This window comes from Mus caroli, unplaced genomic scaffold (assembly GCF_978045245.1).
Source record: "Mus caroli unplaced genomic scaffold, Mus_caroli_1 scaffold_2, whole genome shotgun sequence".
Lineage (NCBI taxonomy): Eukaryota > Metazoa > Chordata > Mammalia > Rodentia > Muridae > Mus > Mus caroli.
In genome coordinates this window covers 169234968-169252553 of record NW_028227257.1, presented here as the reverse complement: position 1 = coordinate 169252553, position 17586 = coordinate 169234968, and the positions used below count along the sequence as shown (strand labels likewise).

Genomic DNA, 17586 nt, shown 5'->3' with positions numbered 1-17586 from the left:
TCTTTCTTTCTTTTTTGAGATATGGTCTCTCACTTAATCTAAAGCTCCACCCATTCAGCTATTCTAGCTGACCTAAGAATTCCAGGGATTCTGCAGTCTTTACTTCCCAAGCACTGGAATTACAGACTTACATCATTGCACCCAGGTTTTTAACAGCCTGCTAGGGACATGAACTCATGTCATGATTGAGCAGCAAGCATTGTAAAGATCGATCCATTTCCCATTAATCCAAGACTTGCATGAGAGTCAGAGGGTTCAGGGTCAAAGTTAGAAAGAGGAAACACCTCTGTGCTCTCTGGAACATTAAGACACAGAAATCAAACTAGATCTAGTGAGAATCAAAGTCTGGGACAGGCAAGCAAAACCACGACGAAGAAAGAGCCAGGTACATGGAACAAAGAGAAAAGCAGTAATATTCTGAGGTACAGCTAGACAGATGCTGGCAATGGAAAAAGTCACATACTGATACACATACACAAACACATACACACACACACACACACACACACACACACACACACATCCCAGGCATGTGCTTAGACAGCCAGCCTGAGACTTGCTGGGAATAATTTCATTGGGATCTCGGCTGCCTAGGCAGCTTGGAGCTTCTACCTTGTATATCAGTCAGTTCCAGATGTAGACGCTGTCTGAGGGTTTTGTATGTGTGAGAGGGTGAGAAGAGGGGTTTGGGGGTGGTACTCCAGAAAACGAAAGGCCTCAGTAGGCAGAGGAAGATTTGAAGGTCTTAGGGGGGCACTCCAGAAATCCATACCCTAGGATGCTAGAATGCAGGGCTGGTTCCTCCCAGGCATCAGTCTGGAACTAGAAACCAGCTCACCAAGTCTGCTTAAGTCCCTGACGGCCAGGTGACCTAGGGATGTCACCTGTTGTTCTCATTCAGTGTGTGTGTGTAGATTGACAGGCTTTCAGGCTTGGCCTCCTGGCTTTCTTTTTGAACTTTTAATACTTTCTATAACTGTGTGTGGTGTGTTGGGGTGGGATGTGTATCTGGGTGTCAGAGGACAATGGTTTGGAGTCAGATGTCTCTTTCCACCTTCAAGAGTTCTGAGGACAGATCTCTTGAGGTCACCATATTTACAGAGCCAATGCCTTTATCCCCTAGCCCACTTCCAGTTTGTCATTAGTCTGCTCCCAGGAGACCCTTTCTGTGTCCATCTCTGACTTGTGGGATGTACTAGCCACCCCTAGGACACCAGAATACTGTCCTCAGTCTTCTTGGCTGGTTTTCTTGTGGGACCTGATGATGATCTTGGCCCTTGAGTGTGGATTGCCTGGAACTTGGGAACCTAGGTCTATCAGCCTCTAGATTTTAATGGCTGTTTTGATTTCTTTAGGAGTTATAGCATTAGTTAGTTTCCCTGATGTTGATTTAACTTTGGTGAGTATCTATCTAGAAAATCACCTGTTTATTTCAGATTTACCAGTTTTATTTCAGAAGATGCTTTTCAGGTAAGACCTAATGATTTTTAAGTTTTCTCAGGGTCTGTTCTTAAGTTTCCCTTTTGATTGTTTTTGTTAAAATGGATATTATCTCTCTGCCTCTTATTTAGTGTGGATAGAGGTTTATCTATCTTGTTGATTTTCTAAAAGAACCATCTCTTTGCTTGGTTGACTCGTTGTCCTGTTGTCTTTGTTTCTAATAGATTGATTTCCATCCTGAGTTTGATTATTTTTGGTGTCTACTCCTTTTGGGTGTGTTTGCTTCTTTTTTTTTTTTTTCCTAGAACTTTCAGGTGTACATTTAGGTTGTTATTACGAATAATCTCCATTTTTTTTAATGAAGGCACTTAGTGCTATGATCTTTCCTCTTAGCACTGATTTCATTGTGTCCCATAAATTTGGGTATGTTGTGATTTCACTTTCATTTAATTCTATAAAGTCTTTGATGTTTTTCTTTACCTCTTCTTTGACCTGCTGGCCATTAAGTAGAGAGATAAACATTTGTTGCTCTTGTCAATGCTTCTGGAGCCACCAAAGTCATCTTCCTGTCCTGGTGACTCCAGCTAAATCCCCATAGACCACAGTGGGGGCTCAGTGGCTTTTTTTCCTTAGAAATGAAGGCAAAGAAAGGGCAGGGTGATTGAGAAGTTTTAGGAAAGTGTCCTTGAGACTAAACCAGTGCAGACTTGAGGAGTCTCCAATAAAGGCCATGATAAGTTGAGCTAGCAAGCCAATTTTCCAGATCAGGTCTTGTGCATGCACAGCAAGTATGCTGAGAACCTCTATCACAGTTGTTGGACTTCAGCTCTCCCATTGGTCAGAGTGCGCATGCCTGTGTTTAGATGCGTTGCTTGGCAACAGTGGAACAGCCTTCAGTTGACCCTAGAACCCATGCTACCTGGACTATATCCTACTGACCTTCTTTGTGGGAGCTTTGTCCTGGTTTTGCTGGCAGTGTTGACAAGATTTACTCTCGGATCTACATCAGTGTGTTGATTCTGAGAGTGGCCAAGGGCCAAGAGGGAGGGGAAGGGCCGGGGTGACTCCGGGTGGGTGGGTGGGTGGGTGGGGAGCTCTGCCATGAGTTTCCTGTGCTGCTGGAACCAAAGGCAATACTCCACCAGCCAGAGGGAGTCCTTCCCAGACCCTGGGAGGACACAATGGAGTGCTACTAGCTTCCATTCCCTCAGACAGCCCAAAAGCTACAAAGCCTTCAGAAAGATCCACAAGGCTGCTAGCCTGGGTCATGTTGCCACGGTTCAGCGCAGACTCGAACTTGGGCAAAATGGCATCAATGACCGAGACAAGAAAAACAGGTGACTGGGGCTGGGAGTCAGGGGAAAGGGGCAGGCTGGGAGGTAGGTGGAGAAAGAAAGTGTCAGCTTCCCTAAGTAGCCCCAAGGACTAGGACTAGGAGGGATCTGCCAATGTTTTCAGTGCTGGTGACCTTTGTCACTAAGGTGTCCTGGTAATCTCAGTACTTGGCAGTTCTTCTATTGCTCCATGAAGTCAGAGGAGGCAGGCACTGCAGACCTAGAGCTGTGTACCACAGAACTCCCTTGGTTCTTGAATTTCTTAATGTTTTGATATCCAACCCTCCTCTTTTCCTGTTTCTCTCCCAGGCACTATAGTTAGTTGACTTTACTTTCATGCACGTGTTAATAAATTTTATTCCTTCAATTCCCCAAAGTAACTTGCTTTACGTAATAGGCACCCTTTCAATTTGGAGTCTGAGTACACCCATGGGAAGTATACAGAGAACCAACGTGTACTCCTTCAATGCTACCTTTACTCTTGGGAGTCATTTTCAAAGGCTAGTTCTAGCTGATTTTCAGGCTTTTGAAACTATGGTCACATCTTGTAGCTTATGGCGGACAATCAGGACCACATGATTTATATTCTGGAAGGTTTAGCTTTCCTTGGCCTTTGAATAGCCACACAGGCTGCATCCCCTTTACTCCTACCTGACCTTGATATTTCTTCGTGTTTTTCATCATCTGAAATCTATACTATAGCTTTGGTTCCCTCAGCAATTTTGTATGGAGTGGTTTGTTTCACATCATTTTCTCAATCTGTGCATCACAAAAAATTCACATCTGATATGCCATCCTAGTAAGATGGCATCTTGGTTTTTTTCCTTATCTGTGATTTTTGCCATGAACTCATGAAGTTTCTTGGAAAGAGCCAGATTATAAATATGGTACATGTAATAATTTTCACAACCTATTTGTTCTGTATATTGATATACTCTCCAAACACCCAATCCCTTTAGATTCATAAAACAATTGTAAATGAAAAGCTGAAGTTTTGTTAATTAATCAGGTTATTATATACACAAAAACAATTAGTCATCGTTATTTATTTGCAGTTTTCTGAAAATAAGTTATAGAATATGTTTATCTCCAATGCAGGCTTGCTTTCTTTCCATTTATACAAGTTTTTCAAGAGGTTTAATGGCTGCAGTCATAATAGTGAGCAGGAGAGTATAACTTTAAACTTGAAAAGCTGTCCATTTAATTGGTTATTGGCTGTTGTTTTGATGTATATTGCTTTTATTTAGGAATGGGTGCTGAATTCCTGATCTCTCCAATATTTTAATCATGAAGGGATGTATTTTTTCAAATGCTTTTACAGAACCTAATGAGATGACCATGTGATTTTTTTAGTTTGTTTATATAGTAGATTAAATTAATGGATTTTTGTATATTGAACCAAACTTGCACCCCTGGCATGAAGCCTATTTGATCGTGGTGAATGATGTTTTTGTTGTGTTCTTAAATTTGGTTTGCAAGAATTTTACTGAGTATTTTTGCATCTATGTCATAAGAGAAATTAGTCTGAAGTTGTCTGTTTTGCTTGGGTCCTTGTGTGGTAATTGTATCAGAGTAATTGTGGTTTCATAGAAAGAAGTGGGTAGTATTCCTTCTGTCTCTATTTTAGGAAATAGTTTTAGGAATATTGGTATTAGCTCTTCTTTGAAGGTCTCATAGAATTGTGCACTGAAACTCTCTGGCCCTAGGCTATTTTTGTTTGGGAAGGTTTTTGTTGTTGTTGTTGTTTTGCTTTTTTTAGATAACTTCCTCTATTTCCTTAGGGGATATGGTCCTGTTTAGATAGTTTACCTGCTCTTGATTTAACTTTGGTATGTGGTGTCTGTTTAGAAAAACCATCCATATCACTTAGATTTTCCAGTTTTGTTGAGTGTTGGCTTTTGCAGTATGATCTGATGATTATTTGAATTTCCTCAGTTTCTGTTGTTATGTCTCCATTTTCATTTCTGATTTTGATAATTTGGATACTGTCACTGGGCCCTTTGGTTAGTTTCGCTACATATTTTTCTATCTTGTTGATTTTTCTCAAGGAACCAGGTTTTGGTTTTGTTGATTGTTTATATCATTTGGAGAAGACTAATATTCAAAATATATAAAGACACTCAAGAAGCTAACCACCAAAAACCAAACAACCTAATGAAAAATTAGCTATTGATCTAAATAGAATTCACAACAGAGGACTCTCAAATTGTCAAGAAACACTCAAAGAAATGTTCAAAGTCCTGAGTGATCAGGGAAATGCAAATCAAAATGTTCCTGAGATTCCACATTACACCAGTCAGAATGGCTAAGGTCAAAAACTCAGATGACAGCATATGTTAATGGAGATGTTGACAAAGAGAAACACTCCTTCATTGCTGGTAGGACTGCTAACCAGCACAACCACTCTGGAAATTAATCTGGAAGTTCCTCAGAAACCTGGAAATATATCTACCTGAAGAACCAGCTATACCACTCTTGGGCATATATCCAAAAGATACCCTACCATGCCACAGGGGCAAATGTTCCACTACGTGCATAGAAGCCTTATTAGTGACAGCCTGAAGCTGAAAACAACCCAGATGTCCCACAGTGGAAGGATAGATACAGAAAATGTGGTTCATTTACACAATGGAGTATTACTCGGCTATTAAGAGTGAGGACATCTTGGGTTTTGTAGGCCCATGGATGGAACTAGAAAATATCATCCTGAGTGAGGTAACTCAGACCCCAAGGGCATGCATGGTATGAACTCACTATTAAGTGGATATTAACCAAAAAAGTACAGAATACCCAGTATACAATCCTCAGAACTCAAGAAGTTAACAAGCTGAAGGGCCCAAATGAGGATGCCTCAATCCTACTTGGGAGGGAAAAGAAAGCAATCATGGGGCCAGAGGAAGGGACCGGGCTGGGAGAGGGGATTCATCTCATCTGTAGACATGAAACCAGACAGTATTGCTAATGCCAAGAAGCACTTGTTGACAGGAGCCTGATATGGCTGTCTACTGAGAGGCTCTGCCAGAGCTGACCAATACAGATGTTGAAGCTCCCAGCCAACCATTTTTAAACCAAAATTGCTGAAGGGATTTGCAACCCAATAGAAAGGACAATATCAACCAAACAGAATCCCCCTGCCCCCCAGCTCCCAGGAACTAAACTACCAACCAAAAAGCAACCAATTTGCTCACTGTAGGGTATCATTTCTCAGCCAATGGAACACTGGCACCCACAGTGTGTCTTTTCATAAAAATTAACAAAGAATACCCCATAGACACCCCACACAGCAAACCTGATGTGGGAAATCCCACAGTTAAGGCTCTGATTACAGGTGATTCTAAGTTGTGGCAAGTTGTCATTTAAACCAATTCAACATAGCTTCCTGAATATTGAAGTACATATTTATTTCAATAAATGACAACATGAATAACCTATATTGCAACTATTTAAATGAAAAACTTTTCTTAAATGTGTCTTGAAGTGGAAATAATAAAACAGAAATTTAAAGATTTAATAACATCATTTATCCAGAATATACATAGGAACACATGCAAGCACATGCACACACACAAACACACACACACACATATAACACACATGCCTACAATGCAAACAGGCACACACACACACACACACACACATGCACACACACATATAACCTTAATCTTACATTCACACACAAATATATAGACACATTCACACTCACACATGCCCACAATGCATAGAGGCACACACACTAATAAACACATGCACACAAGCACATATACCACCATGAACACCCACTCACATGAGCACCCATATGTACACTCATGACATACATGCACACACTCATGAACACCCACATGCACACATCCAGACACAAAGACACATATACACTCATATACACCCACATACACTCACATGCACACAAGCATACACAAACAAACACTAACACAAATAAGCACTTTCATATGCACTCAGAACCTCACAGACACACAGACACACACACACACACACACACACACACACACGACAATTTATGACTATTGTCCAAAGAATTAACCTAGAGTAGCACCAAATGCTAATGTAAAGGTTTTGCAGTTAATATATTCATTTGCAGTTCATATATTCTTTTGTCAATGTTATTTCCTCATTATGGGAAGAGAATCATCACAGAGAATATGTTAATTTATACTTCGAATGGCCTGATGATAAAACAACTGTAAGTGCAGTCTTACTCATTCCATGATTTATGGGTTGTGTGTGATAATTAATAGAATTGATATATAAATTTATTAAAATGCTCCAACATTTTCAACATAAGTCATTGAACTCCTAATCTTTATCTATTATCTTTACTCAGTAGTTCACCAAATTCACTTGGATTTTCTGTTATATAGTATATTTATTCTATGGCTTGTAAATGCCTTTCCCTTTTTTTTTTTTTTTTTTTTGGTAGTTCTTTTTAAAATTAATTAATTACACTCCAGATTTTATTCCCCCATCCTGGAACACCCTTGGACTGTTCCACATCTCATACCCCCTTCCCAAACCCATGTCCCATGAGAATGTCCCCACTCCTCCAACTCCACCCAACCAGACCTCTAAACTCCCTATAGCCTCCAGTCTCTTGAGGGTTAGGTGAATCATCCCTGACTGAACCCAGTCCCGGCAGTCCTCTGCTGTATATGTGTTGGGGGCCTCATATCAGCTGGTTTATGCTGCCTGGTTGGTGTCCAGTGTTTGAGAGATCTTGAGGGTCCAGGTTTATTGAGACTGCTGGTCCTCCTACAGGGTCACCCTCCTTTTCAGCTTCTTCCAGCCTTTCCCTAATTCAAGCACAGGTTCAACAGCTTCAGTGCAGATTTTCTTTAGCTGAGTAGAAAGTTTAGAGAAATGGGTCTAAAGTCCAATAGAAACTTTACCTCTTTCCTTTCAATTAGCAGCATTTCTGAATTAAGAAATTGTAAAGAGTAGTTACTTTGAAAAATCATACCAGTATCTGAAACTACTATCCCATAATTGAAACTTCACATTTCTTCCTCCTCTTCCTCCTCCTCCTTCTCCTCCTCCTCCTCCTTCTTCTTCTTCTACTTCTTCTTCTTCTTCTTCTTCTTCTTCTTCTTCTTCTTCTTCTTCTTCTTCTTCTTCTTCTTCTTCTTCTTCTTCTCTTCTTTTTTTTTTTTTTTTTTTGAGACAGGGTTTCCCTGTATAGCCCTGGCTGTCCTGGAACTCACTTTGTACACCAGGCTGGCCTTCAAACTCAGAAATCCGCCTTTAATCCCAGCACTCGGGAGGTAGAGGCAATGGAAATGTAACTAACACATCAAGCATTCAGCTCAGTGATGGTATCCTTGCCTCCTAAATAGGAATGTATGGGCCATGTTTCCACACTGGAAGCAAAAAATTTCTTTGACTTGGCTGCCCCAAGTTAATGAGAATTACTTGAACAATTGTGTGGTTTTGACCTATTTTTGTTAAAATTCTTAAAAATTCTTCATTTTCACAGAACTATGTTACACTTTGCTTGTGTGCATGGCCATCCAGACCTGGTTGCCCTTCTAATAGAGCAGAATTGTGACATTGATCTCCGAGACAGTGACAACAGCACAGCACTAATTAAGGTAGACAGCACCCAGCAATTTCAGGGTGACACAGATTCAATAGGGATTCTGGGAAAAAAAACATGATCTCAGCTAAATGCAAATAATTATTGAAATCTATTGAATTTTTGTTTTTCTCTTGTTTCCCATCTATTTTTTGATTTAATACCCACAGGCTTCACAGTATGAGCGTGAAGAATGTATGGCCATGTTATTAGAACACGGTGCTGATCCAAATGCTAAGGAGAGAAGTGGGAACACAGCACTGCACTATGCTGTTTGGCATAACAACATGTCAATGGCAGCGAAACTGCTGGCCCATCATGCTGACATCACTATAAGGAATGAGGTACAGAAGACACAGCTTTGATTTACAGATTATTTGCTACATACTTTAAAATATTTCATTGGGATCCTGATGCAGCTTTGACATGAGAATCTCTCAAATGCTAGATGTAATAAGTGAATTTTATAAATCTCACAAAATTAAGACTTGTCTAGATGAGTCAGATTTGATGGGAACTCCTTCTTCCCAAGCTTTCCTTCCCTGAAGCACTTTCTCCTCCTTTACTCTCCTGATGAACATTCTAAAGAGAATTATTACCTCCATCTGTGGCAAGTCTGAAGGTCTTTACAATTTCCCTATGGGTACTCTCTTAACTGTAGCTTTTCAGGATTTCATGTTGTCTTATAGTTCTAATGCATGAACAAACATCAATAAGATACCGGGTTTCTATATTACAAGTGCCTAAATTATGAATCTTTCTGTCAGTTTAATCCACATTGTACCCATCTCAGCATGTCAGTTCATTTCATAGAGTTCTGACAACACTGGACTTTCAGTTGTAATTAGGTAACTAGAGAGTTGTCCCTTAATTTATGAGACAGAATTTTACACAATCAAGGTTGGCCAGGAACTTGTTATGTAATGAGGATGACATTGAACTTGTATCTTCCTTCACCTCTGAAGTGATGGCTTTTGGACATTCTCTACCATGCCTGGCCTATGAAAACTCACAGTTGACTTTGATATTCATTTCCAACTAAATACTTATTTCAGTGACAATGCAATATAAGTGAAGTAAATACTATTGGAGAAGTTGTCCAGGGCACATTTTCAATTCACTGAATTTTATGCTGATTTCCATTACAGCTTTATTGTAAAGAACTAGACTAAAAAGTCTAATTCCCCAAATTTAAATCATAGTTGAAAAGTTTTCAATATTTTTCTTGAGAGATTATTTAACTGCATCTCTAGCACAGGGTTTAATCCTTCATATTTCAAAGAATATTATTTTCCAGAATATGATGTCTAACATAAATGCCATGTTCATTTGTTAGAGAAATAGTATTAACATGCGTACAATAGGTCCAGTATGGAAGAAATACTGTGACATGTGTTATCCTCTCTGCGTGGTGCTTTTTTGGCAAACATTCTCTGCTTCAGTGACTTGGAGCTGACAGCATTTGAGAAGCATTTGCGTTCTCACCAGGCTATGGAAGGAACTGTTTAGACTCTACTAGTGGTATAAGGAACCCATGGCAGACATTTTGTTTCAAGTGGTTCACTAAGGCATAGGTTGTGAATTAACTGATACAGGTATCAAATATACTCTGATGGCTTATGAAGAATGGATCTGTGTGAGAGCACTATGTTTGAGAAGGTCAAGAATGTGGCTCACAGACCCTCAGAGGATGTGAGCTTCACTGTGTCTTCCACATGATTGTCCATTGAGAAATATCAAGTTCTGAGAGTTATAAATTATTATTTTTTATAGGATAGCTTCACACCACTTAAACTGGCTCAATTAAAAAACCATGACAACCTGGCAAAACTTTTAGAAAAGAAGGAAGAGAAGATAGAGAAAGTTGATGAATTAAACAGGTAAAGTTACTAATTCTTTTAACTTTATGTTTTTATGGAATTCTATAGTGTGCACAATCCCTGAAGCCCTGTTGCTGGAATTTCCAATCCTATTACATAGGTATAAAACCCCACGTAATCCAGATATTATAGTTATAAGCTATATGTCTGGATTGGGCAGTTCTGGCACTGTACTAAATTACTCACCAGCTATGAGACCCCTTGCTTCTTGAGGTTTCTCCTGACCAGGGGGTTCTGGTTCATGGTGGCATCTCCTCCTCTCCCTCCATCGTCTCTTCTCCCCTCACCTTCCTCCTCTCATCCTACCTATCCCACTTCCCACTCTTGAGTCTCCTTTTCTCCCTTTCCTCTACACTGCCCATCACTGGCTTAGCCTTTTTTTTTTTTTAAAGTATAGATTTTGACGTCTATATTCTGATATTTGATTGAAAATGAATAGCTCAAACATTACTTTTAAAAATCTCTTTTATATTCATTTCTTTAAAAACTGCTATAGTAAATAAAAGTACATTTTGAAAAGAATTTCTTCTCTTCAGTGACTGTTTGCTTCAAAGTTTTTTGTTTTTCTTTGTTTGATAGTCAACCCCTAACATTCTCAACACTCATAACTTTGGCAAGTGGGGATTTCCTTAAGATTTTGATCAGCCACAGTGAGTATTAGGACAGCCACAGACAAAACCCAAGTCTATCTTCATGCACAAAAGCACACAAGCGCACATGTACACACACACACATGCTTGCATGCATGGAGACACTCAATCATGTGCACGCACACACATGCAAGCACACCTGTGCACACAAATACACACATAGACACATGGGTGCACACACAAACACACACACAGACACATACAGACACACACACACACACACCCTATTGGTCATTGAGCCTATCTATATTTCAATAACTTGTGCATTAATAGGTTGCATTGATCGAGCATTTAATGTGAAAACCACTGGAGAAGCATAGGCTAAAAAAAGAAGAAGGACTCTGGTTCTCCTCCAACTATTTCCACTTCACTGAAGACACATGAGAAATTTTAGTGTTTTCTAATTTATGTGGACTGGAATTGGTAGGACATATATAGAAAAGCCGAATGCAGTTTGTAATTTCATGTTTTTATAACCCCTGGAATTCCTCCCAGAAACTAATATATCCATTTATTCTTAAATTTCCTCTATTTTATCTTTCAATTTTTTCAACTGTTTCATGGGACTCACTGTACATTTTGGAAAAAGTGAAGCCATGAGTTCTTTTTATATGCATGGTTGATTTGAAAATGATGATGGCTAATTCAGTGTTGCAGAACTTAGTTTTGCACCAATGCCAGGGGTGGTTCTCAGACCATTTTCAATTCACCTATCAAAATTATGTGAGTCAGTAGCTGGACACCATTGTAGCCTACGGAATGGTGCTTTTTGGGAAAGTTTTATTCTTCCCCTCTGCCATTGGGTGGACAAGGTTTCTAGGCAACCTCCTGTTTCTGTCTCCCCAGGGCTCGATTTCTAGTGCACACCACACAATCACACTTGGCTTTTTTTTTTTTGTGCCCCAAAATTTCTGGCAAATCAAACTCAGGCCCTCACACTTGCAACTTAGGGACTTAACAACTGAACTGTTGTGTCAATCCACATCTTTTTTGATTTTGAAAATAAGAGTGCTTTCTACCAGTTTCCTCAACATTGAAGAGGCTGAGGCAGGTGAATTGAAAATTTGGGCTTTGAGATACTTTCTAAAAAAAAAAAAAAAAAAAAAAAAAAACAGTTGAAAATGTCAGATTATTACGTATAGCTTTTACTGAAATGGTATGATAATTTCTGGTCATCTTCTATTATTTCATTGAAATCTCCTTGAAGTTGAAATGTAATTTTTCATAATGTAGTATGGAATAAATTATGGTTTCAGAAATTCTGAGTATGAATTCAAAATCTGTTACCTATTTACATGGTCTTTCTATGTTTAATTTTTACAATTATAGAATCTGAAATACGTTGTGTTTGGAATTAAAATAAATATAAAGCAAGTCCAATGCTTAGAACAATTGGCAGTAATTACATAGTAAGGCCTAAGAACAGGTGACCATTTCCATTTTTTTTAAGTTATCCCTTTCTTTTTTTTTTTTGGGTGTTTATTTCATTTACATTTCCAGTGCTGTCTCAAAAGTCCCCCACATGCTCCCCCACCCACTCCCCCACCCACCCACTCCCACTTCTTGGCCCTGGCATTCCCTTGTACTGAGGCATATAAACTTTGCAGGACCAATGGGTCTCTCTTTCCACTGATGGCGAACTAGGCCATCTTCTGATTCATATCTAGCTAGAGACACAAGCTGGGGGGGGGGGAGTACTGTTTAGTTCATATTGTTGTTGCACCTATAGGATTGCAGATCCCTTCAGCTCCTTGTGCACCTTCTCTAGGTCCTCCATTGGGGGCCCTGTGATCCATCCTATAGCTGACTGTGAGCATCCACTTCTGTCTTTGCTAGACCCTGGCATAGTCTCATAAGAGATAGCTATATCTGGGTCCTTTCAGCAAAATCTTGCTAGTGTATGCAATGGTGTCAGTGTTTGGAACCTGCTTATGGGATGGATCCCTGGATATGGCAGTCACTAGATGGTCCATCCTTTTGTCTCAGCTCCAAACTTTGTCTCTAACTCCTTCCATGGGTGTTCTGTTCCCAATTCTAAGAAGGGGTAAAGTGTCCACACTTTGGTCTTTGTTCTTCTTGACACATATAAGGAGTACAGTAATATTAATAAAGTAGGTTTTACTAAATATGAGACTTATTTTTCTGAGAATGACATTGGAAATGTTGGTCTATTTACCTCTATTAAACAAAGCATCACATATTATGTTTTTCCCCTGTTCCTAACGAGCATAATACTGGATTTACATTTATTACTTAAAAATGAATATTATCATCATTATTTTAAATTGTATGCTCATGTTTGCGCTTGTAGTTGAGTGTGCAGATGTGTGCAGGTGGCTGAAGAAGGCACAGGTATTAGATGTCTCTGGAGCTGGAGTTAGAGTTGGTTGTGATGCAAACAGCCACACAGAGTCCTGGCTACTGCACTCAACTCCTCCTGTGCAGAAGCTGTACCTGCTGTTAACTGGAGCTGTGTCTCCAATTGTAATTTCCATCTTTTTATGATTATAGTAGTGGTATAAATTGTATATCAATGTTCCTCTTTTTTTCCAAAGCTTGTTTCCTTTGTAGGAAATATATAACTTTATTTGTAATACCTGGTAAGTTTTATGGATAGGGGAAATAAACTTTTTGTGTGTTTTATTTTACAAATTTAATATTCATCTGAAAGGATATCATTTTTTTGTAGGTCTTCAAAGAAAACTTCCGATGTAAAGGAAGAGGTATGGGAAATTAATTTAAAATCATATTTATTAAGATACAACATAAAAGTCAAACTAATACATTATAAAGTGAGTTAGAAATATGGGATCCACCCCATAAACAGCCACCAAACCCAGTCACTAGGCAGATGCCAACAGGAGTCTGCTGACAGGAGCCTGATACAGCTGTTTCCTGTGAGGCTTTGCGAGTGCCTGGCAAATACAGAAATGAATGCTCACAGTCATCCATTAGACAGAGCACAAGGTCCCCAGTGAAGGAGCCAGAGAAATAGCCAGGGAGCTGATGAGGACTGAAGCCCCATAGGAGGAACATCAATATGAACTAACAGTACCCCCAGAACTCCTTGGAACTATACCACCAATCAAAGAAAACCCATGGTGGAACTTGTAGCAGAGTATGGCCTAGTTGGTAATCAATGGGAGGAGAGGCCCTTGGTCTGGGAAGGCACTAGGCCCCAGAATTGGGGAATGCCAGAACCAGGAATGGTTGTTGGTGGGTTGGGGAGAAGGGGAGATGGGAGGGGATCTGGGATTTTTCAGAGGTGAAACTAGGAAAGGGGATAACATTTGAAATGTAATTTAGGAAAATATGTAATAAAAAAATAAAAAAAAAAATAGGAAAAATAAAATAAAAATTAAGATTCTTTTGTTATATTCAAATATTTCTTCCCAAAACATTTGTAAAGTCACCAATAGTAAAGGTGTCTTTCCTGTCAAAATTAGGTCTTTCAGAAGCATCTTGCTTGTTACTTATGTAAAACATGAGTATTTGTCTCTTCTTTATATTTAGTATATGCGGTACACAACATGAAGAATCTGAAATTGCTATTTTTCAATTTGTAGGTCAATGAACAAGGAAATCTTGTGTTTGACAAAGAACAAGGAGATCTTATGTGTGACAAAGAACAAGGAAATCTTATAGTTGACCTTAACAAACTAATATCACCATGTGAGGGAAACTTAGAAGACTGTGAGATGATCAGTTTCGACACTATTCTGCAACTTATTGAACAGCTCAGGAGGCAGAGCAAAGGTAGGGGTTTTGCATGCAGCCTCTGTGTGTGGTATTGATGAGTGAGAATTAGAGTATTGCTCATGACACAGGCATGCTTGATATCAAAGAACAGGAAACTAGTCACCACATGCACTGCCACCAAGCCTTCTGAGCTTCAGTAAGCAAGCATGACACTCTGACCTTGGGGTTGTTACATTAGATTCATGTGTTACAAAAAATGGAACAGGCCAGCTAGCCAATACAGTAAGCTGGTGGGCTGTGCCTTTTCGTTATTTCTTCATGTGGCTGGAGGATTGAAGCAGCTCTCTGGAGTCACTTTGGTAAAGGATGCTGAATCCCTCCATGATGGCTCTGCCATATGATAGTTTGAGGAGACACTCTAAGACTACAGCTGTTGCTTTATTGGCTCCTCTCTTATACTTGGCTTATGTTAACGTTGTCTTCTATAATCTTTAAAAAATATTTGATTTTTTATTAAGTGTGTGTGTGCATATATGTGTGTTTGTGTATACCTCGGTGTGAGCATCTGTTTGCATGCACAGACTAGAGGAGTAGTTCAGGTGTCCTGCTCTATCATTACCCTGTTTATTCCTTTGAGATGGTATCTCATTGAGGTTGAAGGTAGGTTGGCACACCAGCACTAATAATCTTGTTTGCTGCTCTCAAAGTCTGGGCTTACAGGCACATGTGAGTCATATGTATTTTTGTATGGAGATTTGAAATCAAGTTCTCATGCTTGCACAGCAAACACCAGAATACACTGAGCTAGCTTCCTTAAGGTTGATGTATCTAATTTTTATCTGCTCCAATGATTTACAATATTGTGGGATGAGGGTGTCAATGTATTTGTATATGTGTGTGTTTGAGTGCACATGCATGTGCGTATGCTGCATATCTGTATGTGTTCCTGTAATGCATCTTCCTCAAGTGCTCTCAATCTCATTTCTTTATTTTTAAAAAACATTTTTCTTTTTTATCGAAAAATATTTTTCATACACTATATTCTGATCAGGCTTCCCCTCTCCAACTCCTCCTATGCCCTGCCCACCCTCCTACTCACCCAACCCTGCCCACCCTCCTACTCACCCAACCCTTCCCACCCTCCTACTCACCCAACCCTGCCCACCCTCCTACTCACCCAACCCTGCCCACCCTCCTACTCACCCAACCCTGCCCACCCTCCTACTCTCTCAACCCTGCCCACCCTCCTACTCACCCAACCCTGCCCACCCTCCTACTCACCCAACCCTGCCCACCCTCCTACTCACCCAACCCTGCCCACCCTCCTACTCACACAACCCTGCCCACCCTCCTACTCACCCAACCCTGCCCTCTCTCCTACTCACCCAACCCTGCCCACCCTCCTACTCACCCAACCCTGCACACCCTCCTACTCACCCAACCCCGCCCACCCTCCTACTCACCCAACCCTGCCCTCTCTCCTACTCAACCAACCCCGCCCACCTCCTACTCACCCAACCCCGCCCACCCTCCTACTCACCCAACCCCACCCACCCTCCTACTCACCCAACCCCGCCCACCCTCCTACTCAACCAACTCGAAATATTTTGTCTCTTTCTTTAAAAAAAAACAGCCAACTCAAGAAAGAAACACAGAATACACAAATATAAAACCTATAAAAACACAAAAATAAGAAGAAACCTTTTTTTTTTTTTTTCTTTTTGGTTTTTCGAGACAGGGTTTCCCTGTGTAGCCCTGGCTGTCCTGGAACTCACTTTGTAGACCAGGCTGGCCTCGAACTCAGAAATCCGCCTGCCTCTGCCTCCCGAGTGCTGGGATTAAAGGCGTGCGCCACCAAGCCCAGCAAGAAGAAACCATTTTACAAAAAAAAAAAAAAAAATTGAGTTTGCTTTGTGTTGGCCAGCTACTATTGGCATGAGATCGTCCTTCTAGTGTGGTGAATATATCCCATGAGAGTATTGGAGAAAGTTGATTTTTCCTTTGCAAGCATCAGATGCAGATAGCTTCTTGACAGGAGGAGCCTTTGCCCACTTTCCTCTCTTAGCACTGGGACTTGAATTCATGAAAGCCCTGTGTGTACTGCCACCGTCTCTGTGAGTTCACACGTGTGACAGTCCTGCTGTGTTTGGGAGACAATGTTTCCTTGGAGTTCCCTCTGGTTTACTCTTTTTCCACCTCCTCTTCCTCTGTGTCCCAGACCTGTGGGGAGGGTCTGATGAAGGCATGCCACTTAGTACTGAGTGCAACACATTCTCAAGCAGGCAGCACAGTCTCTTCTATGTAAGGCACTGAGGGGCACTGTCCTGTGCCCCTCTGGGTGATTTGAAGGTTCAAGGACTTTTTTTTCCCTTTTTTATATTAGGTATTTTCCTCATTTACATTTACAATGCTATCCCAAAGGTCTCCCATACCCCCCACTCCCCTACGCCCCCCCTCGAACTTTTTGGCCCTGGCTTTCCCCTTTACTGGGGTATATAAAGGTTGCAAGTCCAATGGGCCTCTTTTTCCAGTGATGGCTGAGTAGGCCATCTTTTGATACATATTCAGCTAGAGTCAAGAGCTCTGGGGTACTTGTTAGTTCATAATGTTGTTTCACCTATAGAGTTGCAGATCTCTTTAGCTCCTTGGGTACTTTCTCTAGCTCCTCCATTGGGGGCCCTGTGATCCATCCAATAGCTGACTGTGAGCATCCACTTCTGTGTTTGCTAGGCCCTGGCATAGTCTCACAAGAGACAGCTATATCAGGGTCCTTTCAGCAAAATCTTGCAAATGTATGCAATGGTGTCAGCGTTTGGAGGCTGATTATGGGATGGATCCCCAGATATGGCAGTCTCTAGATGGTCCATCCTTTTGTCTCAGATCCAAACGTTGTCTCTGTAACTCCTTCCATGGGTGTTTTGTTCCCAATTCTAAGAAGGGGCAAAGTGTCCACTCTTTGGTCTTTGTTCTTCTTGAGTTTCATGTGTTTTGCAAATTGT

The 17586-nt window shown here is 40.5% G+C and overlaps 1 protein-coding gene across 1 annotated transcript in view; it reads left to right on the top strand.

The window, feature by feature from the left end:
* The first annotated feature begins 2541 nt into the window (after positions 1–2541).
* The window catches only part of LOC110308162 (uncharacterized), a 76570-nt gene continuing 61525 nt past the window's right edge, over positions 2542–17586 (top strand). The window contains exons 1-6 of the mRNA XM_085828685.1: positions 2542–2777; positions 8260–8374; positions 8529–8702; positions 10132–10238; positions 13578–13611; positions 14455–14644. Of these exons, the coding sequence (XP_085684811.1) occupies positions 2542–2777; positions 8260–8374; positions 8529–8702; positions 10132–10238; positions 13578–13611; positions 14455–14644 (856 nt within the window). The remainder of the gene's footprint in view (positions 2778–8259; positions 8375–8528; positions 8703–10131; positions 10239–13577; positions 13612–14454; positions 14645–17586) is intronic.